The sequence below is a fragment of the Xiphophorus couchianus genome, chromosome 12, assembly GCF_001444195.1.
Source record: "Xiphophorus couchianus chromosome 12, X_couchianus-1.0, whole genome shotgun sequence".
Classification (NCBI taxonomy): domain Eukaryota; kingdom Metazoa; phylum Chordata; class Actinopteri; order Cyprinodontiformes; family Poeciliidae; genus Xiphophorus; species Xiphophorus couchianus.
In genome coordinates, this window is record NC_040239.1 from 18,074,366 (window position 1) to 18,094,608 (window position 20,243).

General features: G+C 38.2%; 3 protein-coding genes across 3 annotated transcripts; 1 reads left to right on the forward strand and 2 right to left on the reverse strand.

The window, feature by feature from the left end:
* Positions 1-624: 624 nt before the first annotated feature.
* Positions 625-10,871, reverse strand: slc14a2 (solute carrier family 14 member 2). Its single transcript, XM_028033432.1, is given in 11 exon segments — positions 625-5,294; positions 5,371-5,420; positions 5,581-5,715; positions 6,474-6,621; positions 6,770-6,946; positions 6,948-6,963; positions 7,476-7,604; positions 7,722-7,911; positions 8,116-8,287; positions 8,369-8,440; positions 8,854-10,871. Coding segments are annotated over 11 exon segments (1,512 nt in total). The 5' UTR covers positions 8,905-10,871; the 3' UTR covers positions 625-4,922.
* A 1,841-nt stretch (positions 10,872-12,712) lies between these two features.
* Positions 12,713-15,307, forward strand: LOC114154386 (oocyte zinc finger protein XlCOF6.1-like). Its single transcript, XM_028033441.1, has one exon. It carries the CDS (start codon positions 12,742-12,744, stop codon positions 13,984-13,986), a length of 1,245 nt encoding a protein of 414 aa, XP_027889242.1. The 5' UTR covers positions 12,713-12,741; the 3' UTR covers positions 13,987-15,307.
* A 2,066-nt stretch (positions 15,308-17,373) lies between these two features.
* Positions 17,374-19,864, reverse strand: LOC114154385 (zinc finger protein 543-like). Its single transcript, XM_028033439.1, has 2 exons — positions 19,386-19,864; positions 17,374-18,710 (listed from the first exon to the last, which is right to left on the reverse strand). Exons 1-2 carry the CDS (start codon positions 19,582-19,584, stop codon positions 17,632-17,634), a joined length of 1,278 nt encoding a protein of 425 aa, XP_027889240.1. The 5' UTR covers positions 19,585-19,864; the 3' UTR covers positions 17,374-17,631.
* Between the last annotated feature and the right edge of the window lie 379 nt (positions 19,865-20,243).

A 20,243-nucleotide genomic window follows, 5' to 3' on the forward strand; every position in this document is an offset into this window, starting at 1 on the left:
CACCTGCCCCCGCCCATCCTCAGGACATTCTACAGAAGCACCATAGAGAGCATTCTGACCAGCTGCCTCTCTGTGTGGTGTGGAGGCTGCAGCGCCTCCGACTGGAAGAACGTGAGGAGAGTGGTGCGGACAGCGGAGAGGATCATCGGGGCCCCCCTTCCCTCCATTCAGGACATTTCATCCCAGCGCTGCGTGTCCCGAGGCCGAAACATCATCAGTGACCCCTCACACCCCCACCATGGACTGTTCTCCCTGCTGCCCTCTGGAAAGAGGTTCCGCAGCGTCCGGTGCAGGTCCACCAGGTTCCGAAACAGCTTTTTCCCACTTGCCATCAGACTGCTGAACTCTTAACTGGACTGCACTTAAAATCTGGTCTCCACTTTATACCTTGCACATGTACAGAGCTAAATAACTTCTATTTTACTGTCAGTCCTGCACTTTATATTTTATATTTAGATTTATATTCATATTTTATACTGTATTTTATTTTATTCTGGAGTAACCTCACAACATTGAAAGCTCAAAACATTGTCCTGAGCCGTATGCAACGAAATTTCGTTCTGTATACACCCTGTGCATGCAAAATGACAATAAAGTCAGTCTAAGTCTAAGTCTAACTGAAGAAAGGAAATTTACACTTTATTGGAGTCAAAACACAGCAAACACTTGTCGCTCATGGATCCAAGTTGCTTTTAAACAACTCTGTCATACAAAGTGCTAAGCAACTATATCTGACCTGAAAAATGGACACACTGATAAAACTTAATTTATAGTCATCAATTAAACCAGCCTCTTGATGTCACTTTGGACTTTATCTGCTCGTCGACAGCCGTTATGTAAGCTGAAACTGCAAAACCTGATGCTGTGGGATAACCAGGCTGTCTTATCCATCTAGCCTCCTTTGCTCTTTACTCAACAGCACCTGAGAATAAAGTCTTTCTACTTGAAGACAAGACAGTAATGTTTCAAAGGATGAATCATAGTCATGTTGAAACACTTGTAAAAAATTATCCAACCATTGCTGTAAATCAAAATGGCAGATGGATGTAAGAGTCAGTTGACAGAGGAATGACACTTGTTGAGTGTGATGTAATCTCTCTGTGAGCCGTGTGACTGAGAAACACTGCAGTTTTAATACTGAGTTTTCTCCAAAGGCTTCTGGAAGCCTCTGGCATGCTGTGTTCTGATCTTGTCTGGCACTTATCACATTTTTCTATCTCAAATGTTTGGATTGACGAAGGAGGCGCAACAGGTTTCCATAAAGGTTGCTGTTGCATAGTTTCACTAGAGCAAAGCTTTTACCTGCATCTGGCACAAAAGGTGTGATCTTGTGAGGTTCCAGAAATTTGACAAACAAGTGTAAATCACTTACATAACATCGACATACGTAACGTCAACTGACAGGAAAATGAAAATATAATTTCCTCAAATGCAGTCATTGTCGACAGTAATGCTGAAGCTGATGGATTTTGCTATATGATCATGCCTGACCCCATGCCAAAATGAGGTTTCTTTAGCTCACTTCTGTGTTTACACATGAGCTAAAGATTTAGGAATTTTTTTTAGGGCAAACTTTGGATGCATACAGAAGGAATCATTTTCTCCTCAGTTTTTGGTCTCAGTTTTTTGCATGATTTTGCTGTTTGTCGACGGGAGATATAGCAAATATGCAGAGAGAAGCTGCAGCTTTGAAGCTTCATCTTCATCTAACGTGTAGATAGTGAAAGAACAAGAGAACTAGAGATGTAATGTAAATTACACCTCTAGTAATTTACGTTACTAGAGATGTTGTCACCTAACATTCTTAAACAGAGTCAAGATTTTATCAAGTTGATTGCCTAACTAAAGTTTTAAAAATAATATATTACTACTGTAGAGTTATTCATACATAATCTTTTTGTTTAAGCCTTCCTAAACTTTCAGTATTTAGCAGTTATTCAATCTTACTTTTTCTTTTGACTGTGTATTAATAGCGTGAATAACCAAATTGAAGCTACTGAAGCCAAATCCAGTCTGCTCTGACTTGATGGGAGCAAAAAGGGTCAAAATTGACCACAGTTATAAACGCAGTCTAAAGTTTTTGATTTGATCTTCAAATTCAGCCATGAGGAAATTCATTTTACATGAGCAAAACCAACAAACTAGAAGAGGTTATGTGATCATCCACACATTATTTTTTTTTAAAATTAATGATATATGTGCAGACCTGGAAGAGACATACCTCCAAAGACTTGCAGCAGCACCAGCAGCAAGAACTTTACAGGCACAGGCAGTTTTTTAAAAATTTAATTGTAAAACAATAATTTAAAAATAATAATTTTCCTTATATTTCAGGATTGGGCAGTACTCTGATCAGCGTCTATCACATAAAATCTAAATAAAATAATACTGAAGTTAAAGTTTTTAAAAAAATATGAAAACCTTTAAACATCCAACAAGTTAATCCATGAGTATCCTGATATCCATGAGTGTCCGGAGTCTATTAATTGTGTCTTGCTGTAATACAAGCATTCTTTGATTAAGAAAATGAAAACACTAAAGGGGCTTAAGAAACAAATTCGGAGTTAGGCTTTTTTTAATTTCAGTATTTCAGTGTGCTGGGCCTCAGATCATATTTAATCCCATTCTCTGACCATTTAAATCAGGAACTGCAACAGTCTCTGGAATCTCTCAGACTCGTTGTGCAAGTCCCCTAAACCAGATTAGTAAACGGACAAATCTGCTTTGTGTTGCAGTGAGCAGGGTCATATTTATTTATATGTTTTTGTGCAGTCATGGGGGCCTCTCAAAAATTTGCGATGCATCTTGTGACTAAACCTATAATAACATAAAGTAACTCTGTCTTTAAAGTCACATCATGACGACTAGTTGCAACCAGGCAGAAACTTATCCCTTTGTGAGCAGAGCCAAAGCTTCAACTGATTTAGGTGTGATAGAAATTTAATGGGGAAGTACAAACATTTAAATATTTAAAGTTTCGGGTTCATTCTCAATAAACGAGCACAAACATCACGGAAAGTATAAACCAATAAAAATAATTCATCAGGGTAAAAGAGTGAATCATTCTTACCAAATAAAAGCTTAATGTGCTTCATTCTAAAAACTTGATCTGTATCTACCCTTTGACTGGGCCATTCAAACAAGTGAATAAGCTTTAATCTAAACCATCCTGACGTACACTCACCGGCCACTTTATTAGGTACATATTGCTTGTACTGGATTGGACCCCCTTTTGCCTTCAGAACTGCCTTAATCCTTTGTGGCATTGGTTCAATAAGGTACTAGAAATATTCCTCAGAGACTCTGGTCCACATTAACACTACGGCATCATGCAGTTGCTGCAGATTTGTCGGCTGCACATCCATGATGCGAATCTCCCATTCCACCATTTCCCAAAGGTGCTCTATTGGATTGAGATCTGGTGACTGTGGAGGCCATTCAAGTTGAGTGACCACATTGTTCAAGAAACCAGTCTGAGAGGATTCATGCTTTATGACATGGTGCGCTATCCTTTGGAAGTAGCCATCCGAAGACGGGTACACTGTGGTCATAAACGGATGGGCATGGTCAGCAACAATACTCAGGTAGGCTGTGGCGTTGACACAATTGGTGCTAATGGGCCCAAAGTGTGCCAGAAAAATATTGCCCACACCATTGCCTCACCACCACCAGCCTGAACCGTTGATACAAGGTTCATTTGACATTTCAGTGTCCCTCCTGTTTCATGTTGTTGAAGCCAAATTCTGACGGTACCATCCGAATGTCGCAGCAGAAATCAAGACTCATCAGACCAGGCAGTGTTTTTCCCGAACTTCTGTTGTCCAATTTTGGTGACCCGGTGTGAATTGTAGCCTCAGTTTCTTGTTCTTAGCTGACAGGAGTGGCTCCCGGTTGGTCTTCTGCTGCTGTAGCCCAGCCGCCTCAACGTTCCATGTGGTGTGCATTCAGAAACGCTCTTCTGCATTGATTGCAACGAGCGGTTATTTGAGTTACTGTTGCCGTTCTATCAGCTCAAACACATCTGGCCATTCTCCTCTGACCTCTAGCTTCAGCAAGGCATTTGTGCCCCCAGAACTGCTGCTCACTGGATCTTTTCTCTTTTTCGGACCATTCTCTGTAAACCCTAGAGATACTTGTGCGTGTAAATCCCAGTAGATCAGCAGTTTATGAAATACTCAGAACAGCCCATCTGGCACCAACAACCATGACACATTCAAAGTCACTTAAGTCACCTTTGTTCCCCATTGCGATGCTCTTTTTGAACTGCAGCAGATCATCTTGGCCATGTGTACACACCTAAATGCATTGAGTTGCTGCCATCCAATTGGTTGATTTGACATTTAGTTGATTTGACATTTGCATTAATGAGAAGTTGGACCTAATAAAGTGGCCGGTGAGTGTAGTTCTGCTGAAAAGTGAACCTTCCCCCTAATCTTAAGCTTTTTGCAGCCTCTACATTTTTCACCAGTGTGGTGGTGAAAATATCAACGGGGTGGTACGTTCGTGACAGTAGACAGCATTATATTTCCTACACGCTTAACATTTCACATATCAGAAACAGTGTTTGAATGTTTTTTATAGCTTTGTAAACAAAACAGCTTTTCTTGTGCCACTCATCCAGAAAGACCAGCTTAGTGGAGTGCACAGCCAGTTATCCTGCTGACAGAAATTCCCTGTTTTTGAAAACACCAAAATTTATTGTTCCAAAAAAAATTACAGTACAAATAAAAGCTTAGCACCCACATTAAGACAAGTGTATACAAGAAGTACTGGTTGCTAAATTGAACATTACTCTTAAAAAAGAATATGAATATTGACAGCAGAATAATAAAAAAATATATATATTTACAACTACATATTTTTACATTATTCAAACATTTCACTCCTTATTTTCACATCTTCACTATTTCCAAGAACATTGTTCAGACATAGTCAGCAGGAACAACCTTGGTGGAATTATCTTCTCCGTTTGTTCCTTCCACATTAACGCCCTCATCCATTTCAGTACTGTTGTTGTTTTCACTTTCTTGTCTCCCCTCCTCTATTCGTCGAAGTTCCAGTTTTAATTGGTTTTTCTCATGCAGGGTTATCTCAGCGTTCAGCTGCTCCTGACTCTCTTTCGCCGCCTTCTCTGCCTTCTCCTGCTTCTTCAGCCTCCAGTAGAATGCCAGGTTTTTCTCAGGGTAGGTGACTTTGGCCAGCGGGAGCTTGAATATCCTCTTGGTCCCCGTCGTTAGGAGGAGGAAGGTGAGGGCAGACAGGCAGAAAGGCCAGGTGCATGCCGGCAAACCCAGCTGGAATACATAAACAGAATGTGAGATACAAATAAATGGCAAATCAAAATCTGTTGGTGCAGATCTCCATACCAACCGTGGACATGACGTTGGAGATGGCAGAGCCAAGGTACGCGCAGAAAAAAGCTGCAGAGGAGAAAAAGTCTTCAAATCCCCGTGATATAACAAGTGTGATTATCAGAACATATCAGAAATACCATATCTACGCTTGACTCGGTTTCTTACAGTTAAGTGACGCACCCACACCTTTTAGATGGAGGCTTTATCTTGGTGGCTATCTACTCACCACATGTGATGGCGAGCAGGTGCACCTGCCAGGTGAGAGCGTAAAACATCCCTCCTACAGCGATGCAGGCTAAGACGCAGTTGTATCCCCAGAGACCAAAGTAAATGTCCTCAAAAGGAGCTGATAAAGCCAGACCTGAGAGAAGGAAAAGAAATACGCAAAACTCAAAGAACCGGAAACAATAAGTCAAAAGAAAACAGCAGCAACTCAGAGTTCTGCTAAACTTTATATTTACCCTATATGTTCTACTGGATCAATTACAAGCATGGGGGTGGCAGCATCATGCTGTGTGGCTGCTCTCTGTTATGTCAAACTTTGTTTTATTTCAATCAATCAAGCAAGCAATCAATTTTATCCATGAAGCACCCTTCACGTTGGAGGCAGCTTGCTGGAAACACAAAATAACGGGTATTTCTGAACTGGGTTTGAACCGTCCAGCGTCACATTCTGTAAATTCCAGAGTTGTGAAGTAAACTGAAACTGGTGGGATCCTCCCTTTTGCGCCCTCTGTAAAAGGGCTGGTGGATATTAAAAGCAATGTACTTTCATCTTTTCTTCACTTCCCTGGACTAGCTGGGGGAGTCATTGCTCATATTCTTTGCTTTATTTCTTAATAAAATAATATTCAGAATGCATTTTGATTCGTTCTTGATTGACTCAGTGTTTCAGCTTAAGTAAGACTTATTTATTTCCTCAACATCTCCTTCAGCAGAAACTGGGAAGTTGATCGGCATTATTGGGAAGACAGATGGAAAAGTACAAGGAAGCCTTTTGGGGGAAGCTAAAGATTTGAGATTGGGATATTGTTGTCTTGATTCACAAGGACGCAAACATAATGTGTGGTTGATTGTTGCTGCATTAGCCTCAATAGAGACTTTGTTCGAATCCCTCACCTGACACCATTCCCACAGCAGATCCCAGGACAGCATGGACACAGGTGATGGGTGAAGAGATGAAGAGGGAGATGATGAAGATCCCTCCTGTCCAAGGGTTGTCGCAGCCATACACCTGTCCTATTCCCACTGGTATGGACCTGAACAGCTGAAAAGGAGAAAAAGAAAATATATTTTTCTAAAGCATTTTAAATGACAAACTTTGCCTTTAAAGATAAACACTTGAAAAGTACTCTGCAACATATACAGATACAGCGCAGAGAAAGAAACAGAGAAAAAAGGAGACTGCTGCTGACCTTTGCCACGTCGATTTCAGACCAGGTGATGTTGGGCAGCTCTGAGCGTGGCTGGATGAGGACTTGGGGGAAATGGTGGTTATAATGGCCTGTGGCGACCATGTGGAGACACACCAGGATGTTGAATGGCAGCGTGAACACCGGCAGATCCCAGCGGGTGTTAATAGATGCCAGGGCCACTGGACACAATCGGGCTGAAATAAAGCAACCCAAAACATCCTTTGTTAAAAAGAATCAGGCTCATGAGGAACGTCTGTCTGCTGCAAACCACTTCAAATCTTTCTTCATCACTGAATGAAATAGGGTTATATATACAGTACAGCTGCATATGAGAAATGAAGAGACTGCTGAAGTTTTCTGAAATGAGAATATCTGCATAACAGTAATTACATTATAGAGTTTGTTGATTTCCTATATATCCACTCAATATTCTTGTTAATGAGGTCTGCTCAGGTGAGGACTTGAACCCAAAGCCAATGTGAATGATGGGTGGAGCGCATGCTAACACGAATGAAACCAGATGCAAAATCCAGGTTATTCCACCAAATGTTGATTCCTAAGTTAAACATTTTGATTGTTTTTTCAGCGATAGGTTGAAAATAAAAATGAAAAGTATTTGGATGTTTTAATATCTTGAAGTTGTCTTTTAATATTTCTCAGAGTTGTTTCAGAAAGTTGAAGCCTGCATGGACACGTCAATGCTTACCACATCATGGACATGAAGATGTTGGGCAGCAGAAGCCACCAGTACCAGTCGCCTGCATTGGAGAACACAGCCATCAGGAGACCCACCAGGATGCCGTTGTATCCATAAAGTCCTGCAGCTATTGCACCCCTGAAAGACAGTAATCCTAACTGATCACCACTGTTCATATTTTACTTTATGTCACTTAAGTACTTTTATTTATATTCCCACATAATGACTTATTCCAGATCAATTTTACTTTCTCACCTGCTTTGCTGCAAAATGAGAGCAGAAATTGTTGCAAAGAGTGTCCCCACGAAACCGTTGAGGGCCCACCAATAATTTTGCAGGATGAGGCCAGCAAAAATGACCAGGCCACTCAGAGGGTTGTTAACAAACATCACTTGTGCTGCTCCACGCAGAACCCAGTCCAGGAGCTGCAGCAAAAAAAACTGTTCTGAAAGAAGAAGCACAAACAAGTTCATTACCCCAATGAAAGGTTGGACAATTACAGATTTAGACTTGTAAATGTTTGTTAGCTGTATCTCAGTTTTTCTTATGACTAGATTATTATAACTTTCAGAGCAGTCTGTGGACCATTTTGTTCTTCAGCATTGCTCTGTTTTTTAAAGTTAAGGACTCTGTGTTAGGTTTGACTTACTCTCCATCCATTTTCCAAACACCTCCATGTCTCCTGAGAAATATGACAGCACCTTGAGGAAGTGGGTCCAGGCCCTGTGCAGGCTTGATGGTCCTGCAGGCCCTGATTGGCCCTCCACCCTGTCTTCCAGGGAGGGGTTGTTCTCAGGGCTAGCCATGAGAGGATGGAGCTCCTGGATTTAAATAATTGCACACATTGCTTCCGTCATACAAACCAGGATTATTAGTGAAATTAAAGAAAAACACAAACTTACAGTAAAGACTGGAGAAGAAGAGCTGACTGGAACAGGTGCAGAAGAGTAGCTGCTGATATTCTCCTGAATATCCTAAGTAAGAAAAATGACTTTTAATATTTGAGTACAAAACCATTAAAAGCTTTAAAACTAAATATTGTCAATTCAAATGCAAGTTATTGTTTCAAAGCAGAAATAAATTGCTTCATTATTTTATTTACTTCTGTCATACCCAACCTTTGTGCTCATCAGGTAATGATTGATTTGTAAGGGAGTTTACACTCTGTGCAATGTAAAAATTGACTTTGGTAAATTTTTTACATTAAAGATTTTACTGAAAGCACAAATCAATTCATTCAAGCACCAGAACAAAGAGCCAATTGTTTTCTCTTATTTTCTTTTAATACTAGCTCTATTAAACAAATCATTTTATTTGTATTTCGATCATATCTAACTGTTTTGGTACACAATGCAAATTTCTGCAAGAATTTAAAAAATGCTCCTACCTTTGTGCAGTGTAATCCAGTCATATGTCCCAGAACAGGCTGAGGCTTCATGCACTGCCAGCTTCTCTGGAGCAGCACAACACAGAGCTACAACAGCTTTTATGCAGAAAAGACATGAGAGAAAAACTCCACCTCTATTTCACACCCACTCTTGGAAAAGTTATTATCTAAGTTCATTTACTTAAGAGTTTATTTGAAATGTTATGTTTTCATATTATTATTCTGTGTTGTTTACTTGGCTCCTTTCTTTTCTGGTACATTATTAAGTGTTTTTTTTTTTTTAATGTTTGCCTGGAGGTTAGAAACATTTACACATTTCTGTGTTAACAGCTTCCTGATGAAGCTGATTTGTAAAGGTCAGCCTTGTGCCCTGGTAAGGGCATGTCCACAGAAGCTTCCAGAACATCCTATGGTAGAGGTCTCTGATAAATTGTTTGTGTGACTGTGTGAAAAAGCCCAACCTCTTTCCTTGTAATCATAATAAAAGGCAGTGGGGGACTGAGAGTTGACTCCAGAGAGTGTTTGACAGCGGTTCTCTACGTCTGGCTCTGCTCCCCTCTTCTGCAGAAAAGCAATTTATGTCTCTGGTTGATTCCTTGCAGGTCAGGAACTAAAATAGACCCAACACCCACCACGTTTTTTTTTTTCATGCTCATCAATGACAGGAGAAGATAACCTTCCACTGTTCGTTAATCTCTGACGACATATAATCTTCTAATTTCAAAAAATATTTTTTTCTGACTTCTTTTACTGTGAGCAAGGTGACTATGAATGTATGGCAAATTGCTACCAGTATAGCAGAGCTGCAAAATGTAACCAGATGAAACAGATTTATTTTTTACAAAGCAAATTAATACATATTTAATGTTTCTATTTAACTAACAAATATTACAACATTTCCTGAGGTATACGTCGCTAAGTCCTTCTCTACTATTTATCTACATAATTTTACTGAAGAACTCCAAAATACTCTATATTCAGAAAACTCACCTAATCAAGTCTCTTTTTTTAATAAATGAAAACAAATTAAATAAAATTCATGAAGACTTATGCCTGGCATATTATAACACAAGACAGACAGTTAACTGAGTGAGACTTCTGGTGTGATTAAAAGAGGAATGAAGTAGAAACAGGTCCAGTGAAATACATCATACGTCTCTAGATCTTTCCAGGAATATTTTTAGGAAGCTGTTCCTCATGAGCAGCAGGCAAGCATTTGATGTTTTTTATTGTGCAAATTAGAATGAAAAGTATTACTGATAAGATTAATTTAATCAACTATATAAATAGAGATCACTATACTAAGGACTGTGAGAATCTGTTTATTTCTAGAATGTGTGCCTTTTAGTAATGTCTGCAGGAGGACATAAGCATGCCAAAGTGGGAGGAGAGGCCAGCCACTCCCGGAGAGCTGGCCTGACAGAGAAACACCCAATCTATCTTATTCTTCCATGTATCCCATACTGCCAGAGTTGTATTTTCTGCAACGGGATATACGTTTCTTTATAGTTATTTTCTAATTTGATACATAAAATGTATCATTTTTGGCTCTCTGGACTTGGATCCTTCTATAATCATGACAGTAACGGCATTAAATTAATCTTTTCTCCCAAAGAAATTCCATGTTCGAAAACTTTGAATGAGTTTGTATGGTTCTCAGTCCACATCTGCCACAGGTTGCATTGTAGACTCCCCTGATATTCCTCCATGCAGGTTGTGGGACAACATGGAAGAGGTCTCCTGAATCCACCAGACCAAGAAACACCAAGTACAGTGAGCTCCTCCCCAGACTCCATTAAATCTATTATCATACAAATAATCCAGCTTCTGCAAAGACAACCCAAAATGCCAGTTACTCAATTTACTTGAGTAACTTTTAGAAGTGTATTACTGTAATGTTCTTTTTGCTTTAACTTGTGTAATTTTATTATGGAGTATCACTATTCTTAAGTAAAATATCTGGATACTCTACCCACTTTCCAGTTTTTGTTAAAATTTTATATGAAAAGAAATTTATTTTTAAAATAATATATTTTGCCTGCTTTTGTTTTGTAATTGTTATATGAATTGTTTTCTTTTTGGTCCTTGAAATACCCAAATATTCACATAATTTAATATTTTGGGCTGACTGGTGATGTCATTTTTAAACATTTAATAATTGTTTTGAGCATTTTTAGTTTGTTTGGTGTTTTTTAATGACCTGTTACACTTGAGTAATTTCTTGGATGGCTATATATTTTTTTACTTTTACTTTTATTTGAGTAAAATACGTTAAAGTAGAACCACTCTTCCTTGAGTAAATTTTTTGGGTACTCTACCCCCTCTGTAAAATGCACGAATATTTGAAGAAAAGTTGCCACACGCCGTGTTTTCCAACAAACTATGTTCCATTGCTTTGATGCAAAGAAGAAGAAAAAATCCTGATACCAAACTGTTGGTTGGTCAAACTGAGACTGACATCTTGCAGAGAGACACAGCTACTCTGTGTGCACAATTATTAGTCAAGTCTTATTTTTGAGGATTATAGTTATGCTGCCTAATTATCCGCCGCGCACTCCCGCCCAGTTGGTGGCGGTAGTGCGCCCATAAACTGGTCTGACAGTAGCCGGAAGAAGGCGATGGACGACAATAACAACAACTATGGCGGCTGCGGGACGGCTCTGTACCCCAGGTGTCCACTCGGACATTTCCATTTCCCGTGTGGACAGCAAAGTTGTTTTGGAGTCACTTATCTGAAACCGCCGACAGGGCTGCTGCTTCCGCTGAAGAAGGCGATGGAGACACGCAGCCCAGCTGAGTTTCCAGGCCGACCCAGTCCCGAAGCAATGCGGTGAGTCGCTGGCTAACTAGTTAGCGATGTTGAATGGTTAATATGGGCCAGAAAAGAAAAGGTTTGCATAGAAAACTTTAATAAGTACACCGCTATGAACTCAATCACTTTTTTGAGATTGTGTTCAAATTGTCATGAATGATCACCTTATGCATGAGTCCATCACAAAATGTTCACGTCGGACTTATGAAAGCAGTTTTACAGCTTAACTCTTTTTTTGCCTTCTTCAAATCCATGTCCATAAAGGTAATGTTCACTTCTAAATGATTAATTCACTATCTAATAAACAAAATGTTGAAGCAGTAGTGTACAAGAATTGTAGATTACTAAAAAGTTGTTGAAAGCAATTCATTTAAGAACATTTTAAACTTCACACTTCTCAAGATAAAATAAATGAAATAACGTAAAATCTTAGTGCAAATGTTTTAAGGATTAAACCGTTTTGAATATCTTAAACTAAATATTTCATTACAACTAAGCCAATTTTCTTAGAAAGAATTATTTCTGACTGGATATCATTGAGGGGAAGTTTTTCATTTTCAATGTTGTTGGCAACATTAAACTAGATTATCATCCTGGCCTCATGTGATGATCCATCGTGTTAAAAAGTGAAGGTCTGTCAAGAACAGATCACCTGCTGCTGTGGTATGAGACACACAGACCACATAACTAAGTGTTTTAAAAGAAAGGAATAACTTGTCCTTCACATTTAAAATAAAGCCCAGGTAAAGAACTATAATCATGAGTTTATAGCATTAGAAGATGTTTGCTATAAATGGATATCTGATACTTCTGATTTTTATTTCTAAAGATGCAGTCATGTATGTATTCATTGCTTACTTGACATTTTGAAGATTCAGTGGCTTCCAAATCATCCCTTTTTTCTATGAAATAAGAACTATGTTTTTGTTACAGTCACATTAATTATTACTTTTTATTCTTTCGCTTGTCCAGACCTCCCTCAACGCAGTGCCTGAAAATAAAGTGAACTTCTCACTGATCACCAGTTCTACAACCAGACAAGAAACTCCCAAAACAGACCAGGACTTCAGCAAAATATGGAGAACCACTGCAAAGCACAACCTGCATGGGCAAAAGAAGAAAAGGAAATATTAGAATCTCTGCAAGTGAAAGAAAATTGTGGAGAACTGGTGCCTCTTTTCATTAAAGAGGAGCTAAAAAAACTAGGATCACAAATAAAGAGTGAACAGGAAGAAATAGAACTTCAGCAGGTAAAAGAGGAACCAGACCCTTTGCAGATAAAGGCCAAACAAGAAGAAATAAAACTTCAGCCAATGAAGGAGGAGAGAGCAGAGCCCGAACCTCCACAGATAAAAGATGAACAGGAGGAACTCAGTATAGCTTTAAAGAAAGAGCGGCTAGAACTAGAACAGCTGACTGATACCTGTACAGTGAATACCACTTATGAGGAAAGGGACCTCTGGGAACCAGATTCAAACAGGGAGCTTCTTCTCGAGATATCTTTAGAACCTGAGGACAAAAATCATGAAATGGGCAATGATGAAGAACTGAATCAAAGTGAGAGGTGTCAGAAAACCATACATCAAGATGACAATGTAAACAATCCAAACACAAAACGATTGACGAAAACACACATGAATGATAATTTGTCTTCTTGTAAAGTATGTGGTAAGTTATTTGCACGGTCTTATTTGACAGAACACATGAGAATTCACACAGGTGAGAGACTTTTCTCATGTGCTACCTGTGGAAAAATTTTTATTACTGGAAGTAAGTTAAAAATTCACATTAGAACTCACACAGGTGAGAGGCCTTTCTCATGTTTGACTTGTGGAAAAAGTTTTAGTGATAGAGGAAATTTGTCAAAGCACATGAAAACTCATTCAGGTGAGAGGCCATTCTCATGTTTGACTTGTGGAAAAAGCTTCACTAATAAGGGAAATTTATTTCAGCATGCAAGAACTCATACAGGCGAGAAGCCTTTCTCATGTTTGACCTGTGGAAAAGGTTTTGCCCAGCAAATTCATCTGAATGACCACATGAGAGTTCATACAGGTGAGAAGCCTTTCTCATGTACAAAATGTGGAAAAAGTTTCAGTGAAAGAGGAAATTTATTTCAGCACATGAGAACACATTCAAGTGAGAAGCCTTTCGTGTGTTTGACTTGTGGAAAAAGTTTTACCCAGCAAATTCACTTAAGTGATCACATAAAGATTCACACTGGAGAGAAGCCTTTCTCATGTTTGAGCTGTGGAAAAAGTTTTCGTCGTAGTAGTCATTTGACTGTTCATATGAAAACTCATCCAGGTGAGAATTTATAAGTCATAAGATTTATTTTTAACAATGGAAGTACCAGATGTGAAGTACTTCATATGAAACCTGCCTTCTTTGGATTTAGGCTTTAGCCAATAGTTGCTGGTTTTCTCTAACATATCAAAATGTTAGACTTTTGATCTGGTCCACTCAAACAAACATGACCTCTAGGGTTTGTGTTTAAAACTAAAATTGAATAAAAATTTAGGAAATGGTTATTTTGGCTATACAACTTGATGTTATCTTTTTTTACATTTAGAATGTAGTTAAAGTATTTTTGATAAAACTAGTTTTATTGAAAATACAGCATCTTAGTAGATGCTCGGAATAGTTGTTATGGTTCACACTTCAACTTCTGATTGGTTGAGCAGTATCTCTTGATAACTTAGTACTGTATAGTGCATTATCTGAGTGATCTAAGTCCATAATCCCAGTTGCGCTTTAGAAACCATCAAGAGCATTTTGCCTCAAAAGGTCAGAGAAGACTTACCAGATTTCAAAGACTTAATTGAATTAGTTGATTTGTCTGACCTGTCCTTCCAGCCAAGTGAGACATACATGGGAGAACAGAACGTGAACAGATAAGTAAACAGCTATATTTGTATCTGGTGGTTCTGATTGTGTCTGTATTTTTTTTTTGTTTTGTTGTTTTGGTTTTTTGCTGTTTGTAATTTTTTTTAAATCAAAACAGGTCTCTCATGAACATTGGATCTCAACTGGACAACCTGTATAAATAAATGCCAAATTAATAAAAATAATAAAGCAGGTAATGGAGCACAGAGCTATGTCTAGACTTTGATCTTCTCTTTCTCATTGGTTTGTAGATTAGTTTTTCTACATTTGTTAGCAATTTTTGTTTCTTTTATTAAATTATTAGGGAATAGGTATTAGTTTAGAAATGTATTTATTTTTAAATTCTAACAGGAAGTAACTCTTGTTGAATTTTCTCCAAAAATAAACGGTCAGTGTTAGTGTTGATTAAAAAAAATGTAAAGGTGATAAATCTCCTGATTCTTCTTTAATATGATTAGGATCACCTACAAGAAACTTAAGCACATCATCTAAGAAAATTATTTTTTGTATGGTATTACTACTATTGTTATTTTAAATCTTTTTTTATATATATATATTTTGTCATCACTTGAACCTTTGTTTAAACCTATATATTTATTGCTGCTGTTACACTTGATTTTCTCCTTTCTGGGCAATAATGACTGTCTTTTAAAAGGACCAAGTTTATAGAAGTTATTATGTATGAAAAATTAATATTTGGTTTTCAGAAATTTATCTTGGTGGCAGCTATCTGCAAATAAATGGCAGCAAAATAAAGAACCCCTCGTGTTCATTCCTCAACGTGGATGGAGTTGCTCTGTCCTGGTGGTGCTTTTATACCCACATATCATTTGGTGTAACGTTTTGGTTTTCATCATCAAAGTCAGAACATCCCGCACAGACGTTTCATGCTGAGCCATTCCTGAACTTTTATTTATCAAGTAAAGCTATTCTTTCCTCGATGTGCCCAATTGACCAGGAGTAAAACTCAGTTCTCCTGTCCAGTAGGTGGCGACAAAGAACCAAGACGTTGTCTCGGTCCGTCAGCAGTTTTTTTCCCCCCGTTGTGTCTCTCCAGCGACAAATGTCTTTATCTCAGTCTCTGATAAACTTTATCAAGGAGCGACTGACCGCTGCTGCTGAAGACATATTCACAGAGGTTGATAAAACCATCGTGCAGTACGAGGAACAGCTGAATCGTCAGCGGAAACTGCTAGAAATCTGCTGGAAACCCAGAATAGAGCTGCAGAGGATAGGTATGAGCCGCCAGAGGAACTGATGTTGCTTTACTGATCATAGAAATGCACGAAAGTCTGATAGCTGGTGTTTTCTATTGACTTGATGTTTTTAAAGGATAGGTGGCTAAGGTGTCTGATCAGAGTACTGCCAATTAAGTAAGCGATTAAAAAAATAAACGTTTCCTATTACTTTTAGGTGCATGAAATACTTCTTGAACTTACACTAAGCAAAGATATTTTAAAAGTACTTACAGAGGAGACCTCTCTGAACTAACACCAATTTTACTCATGGTTGCAGAAAACGCCAATTATGATACCAGGTGACTTTCTCCAATGAATGAAGTCAAGCTGGTCACTATCCTACCAAGTTTTAAATAATTGCAGACTTCCCAGATGTGAGCTCAATCTTCATTGAATAATTTTATGCAATGAAATATATTTTTCACTTATAAACAGTACAAAAGGTTTGGAAATCTGCATACTATTTCTGTTTACAATAGACCAGTTAAATGATGAGATGGTTTCTTTTGCCCACACTAGTTCATTTTTACTACATAAATTCATCAGGTTACGTCAGTTCAAACATACATCATAGATGCCAAAGGGTAATTAAATACTTGGCTTTAAAGCTCAAATCCCAAAAGATGGCTTGTGTTACTCTGACAATATTCAATTGGAGAGAAGTCTGGATTTCATCAGCTGTGAAAAGATCCATTGTCTAATCTCAACAGAAATAATTCCCTTTTATATGCGTCAGTAAAATTGTCTTCTTCAGTCAAACAAGAAGACTCCAGCAATCTGAGAGAGATCACATTGTATTACAGAACATACTGTTTATAAGTAAAGAGGCCATTTGACTAACGCTTCTCATGTTTATTTCTGCAAATGGACCTGTATCTGATTATACATAAATTTGAGGGATCAACAGTTTCCAAAATAATTTCAATTGCATTAAGTCGTCAAAGCGAAGTGGTGTTTTTAATGGTGACATTAATAATCAGTTTTGCCTTTTTGTCCGTCCAGATTTCCCACAATGTCTCAATGACCAACACTTCTGTAATCAGGAGAGACACTCCGGTTTGGACCAAGAAAAACTACGACTTCAGCACATGAATAAGTTTCAAAGTGAACAAGAAAGTTTGGTAAACATCAACTACAAGAGGGAAGTAGAGCCAGAAGACAACCAGAATAAAGTGGAAGGTCTGGGAAAAACAGAACAAGATGAACAAAGATCCTCTTGCATCAGGAACTTTGCATCACCGTGGAGAACGAGCAGCTTCAACTGAAGCAAGGGAATTCCTTTATGGTGAATCCTACTTATGTTGCATGTGGAACCAGAACCAAACAGGAGACGACCCCTTGTTCAGATCTACTGTGTATCAAATAGTCCTGGAATCCCATAGAAATACAGGGCTGGAGCAAAAATAATATGCCTCAGAACGCGAAAGGTCCTGGTGAACATGTTGATGATGCTGAAGTAAAAAAGCAAAAGAAAGCAAACGTGAGAGTAGCGTTCTCTACGTAGTTCAAAAACTGTCAATATTCTAACAGCTAATTTTAGGAACTTTATCACAAAACATTATATGGATCAATTACACACAGACGGATGTTTGAAAGCCTTTATTTCTGTTAATTATGATTTTCCACTTACAGCTTATAAAAGCATGGCATTTAAATTAGAATATTACATCAGATCAATAAGAAAGTAATCCAAAAAATTTGGGCTTATGGAAAAGTATATTTAATACCTGCTTAAAAGTTATTTTCAAAAATACTTTTAATCTGACAACAGGCCTCCTCTGAATGAATATTCTAATTTATTAAATAGTACAGTAGTTTTCTGATACTGGGATTATCACAAAACTAAACCAGCTCACCTCTGTGAATTTTCATATGAACAGTTAAATTACTTTTTTGACAGAAACGTTTTCCACAGGTTCTACATGAGAAAGGCTTCTCACCTGTGTGAATCCTGCTGTGGTGAAATAGACTTCCTCTTTCGCTAAAACATTGTCCACACGTCAGACATGAAAACGGCTTCTCCCCAGTGTGAGTTCTCATGTGACCAGACAAACTACTACTTTGAGAGAAACTTTTGCCACAGGTCAAACATGAGAAGGGCTTCTCGCCTGTGTGAGTTCTAATGTGACGAGTCAAATGGATTTGCTGAACAAAACTTTTACCACAAACCAAACATGAGAAAGATTTCTCACCTGTATGGGTTCTTATGTGCTTAGTTAAGTTTCCCCGTTCACTGAAACGTTTTCCACAAGTCAAACATGAAAAAGGCTTCTCACCTGTGTGAGTTCGCATGTGCTGATTCAAGTAATTCCGAGCAAAAAGCCTACCACACACTTTACAAGGAGACAGATTATTATTAATGTGTGTTTTCTTCTGAGTTTTTACTTTTTGATACCCTACATTGTCACTGTGACCTCTGATTTTCTGACGCCTCTTAATTAGCTTCAGTTCTTCATTTCTACTGGATCCTGAGTCTTCATTTTTATTTTCACTCATTTCCTGGATTTGGTTGTGGGCAAAAAGTTGGTCGGAGTTTGGATCTGGTTCCCAGCAGTCTCCTTCTTCATAAGTTGGATTCACTATGATGGCATCAATCTCTTGTTTTTGTTCTAGCTGCTCTTTAGTCACGCTGATGTAGACTTCCTCCTGTTCATCCTTGATTCTTGGTGGTTGTGTTTCTTGCTGTCCTTTTGTATAAAAACACTCTTGTTCCCCATGGCTCTTTTGCATCTGCAGAGGTTCTAGCTCTTCTGGTTCATCTTTTATCTGTGATACTTCAACATTTCTCTGCTTCTCTAGCATTTGCTCCTTTTCTAGTCTTTCTAGTCTCTCTTTACTTCGCTGAGGTTCTGGATTATTTTGCTGCAAACCGGGACTCCTCTCCTGGTGGTAAGTGAGAACCTCCTCTTCCTGTGGGAAGCCTGAGGGAAGAGAAAGAGCAGAAGAAAAATACAAAGGTGTGATTATCCTAAATACAAAAAAAAAAAAAGTTTTATAGGCAATAAAAGCCTCTCTAATCTCAAGGACGCATTTGAAATACGTATTATTACAACATTATACATTCTAAATATTGATGACCCCTTCATTCTTTACAGTATTTTCACCACATTTTGATGCTCACAGTAGCACAGAAAAGCAAGGTTATATGGAAACCCAGTGTATCAAAGTGATAAAGTTTCAAAGCAGTTTCTGAAGGAAAATGGTGACTTCCTATTATGTAAGCACATGCAATTTCCATAATGCTTTTGTCTAAATATTTTATTGGCTCTGTTTAATCACCTGTTAAAATTTGTCTTGGGTAAAATGACCTATTGATTGTATGATGTCAGGTGTTAAATGAGCCAGGTTCTTCTGGAGGTGTTTTCATCTTAACGGGGAGTTTTTCTTTCCACTGTCACCACATGCCTGCTCAGCATGAGGGATTGGTGCAAACTTAAATGTTTACTGTCGTTTATCGTTTATTTAGCTTTCGCCGTATTTTGATCAGGCATCGAAGTAACCATCAACTCTTTAAGAGCCGCAGCAGTCAACCAGAAACAGCTTCAACCAGACTTTGTGGTCAGTAAAACGACATTAATTCCTCTGGTGGCTCATACCTATTCTATGCAGGTTCATTTGGGGTTTCCAGCAGATTTCCAGCAGTCTCCGCTGACGATCCAGCTCTTCCTCATACTGGACGATGGTTTTATCAAACTGTATGCAAATTTCTTCAGCAGCAGCGGCCAGTCGCTCCCTGATAAAGTCTCTCAAAGACTGGGATAAAGACATAGTTGCTGCAGAGGCACAAATATTCATCTTACACCCCTAAACATAGCTAACTCTGCTAACAGAACCCATACGATCTGCTTCCTGGTTCAACGGAGACTCGAAAGAGACGTCTTTGCTCATCATCGCCACCTGCTGGAGGAAAATATATCATGACTGAGCAGAAATACAGAAAATATGAAAAGCGTAATCCATTTATTTTACTTTGCATGTTTAATATATCACCAGATAAATAATTTCTTATCCTGATAAATGATACCGAGTGTCTCTCCTTTCATCTGTGGCTATTCTTATTTATTAGTTTTTTTTTTTTTTTTTTTACCAGTTATTTGTTATTTCTTACATTGTGTGTGAATTGTGAGACAGTTATTTTTTTGTTTTGAAGCATATGCACTGACTGATGGCACTTTTTAAATTTCGTTGTTCTTGTGACAATGACAATAAAGACTTATCTTTTAAACTTGAATTTGCTTTCAGAAGATAAACCTTTTGACACTGACAACCTCAGAGAACGAATCAAACTTTATTCTGTTGTTTGCGACAAAATACGAAATAGAATAATGGTTAGATAACAAATTTATTGAGGTAAACTGATGCAAATTTATTTTTTGTAGTTAATTTAAAGTTCAAGGAATACATTAAGGAGCCCCATGAAGATACATGACAAGTGCAATTTTAACTTTTCACTA

Coding starts and splice junctions, on each gene's coding strand:
- LOC114154386 (XM_028033441.1), top strand. CDS start 12,742: ATGGAGAACCACTGCAAAGCACAACCTGCATGGGCAAAAGAAGAAAAG.
- LOC114154385 (XM_028033439.1), bottom strand. CDS start 19,584: ATGAATATTTGTGCCTCTGCAGCAACTATGTCTTTATCCCAGTCTTTG. Junction 18,711..19,385: donor AATGAACCTGCATAGAATAG/GTATGAGCCACC, acceptor CTCTTCCCTCAG/GCTTCCCACAGGAAGAGGAG.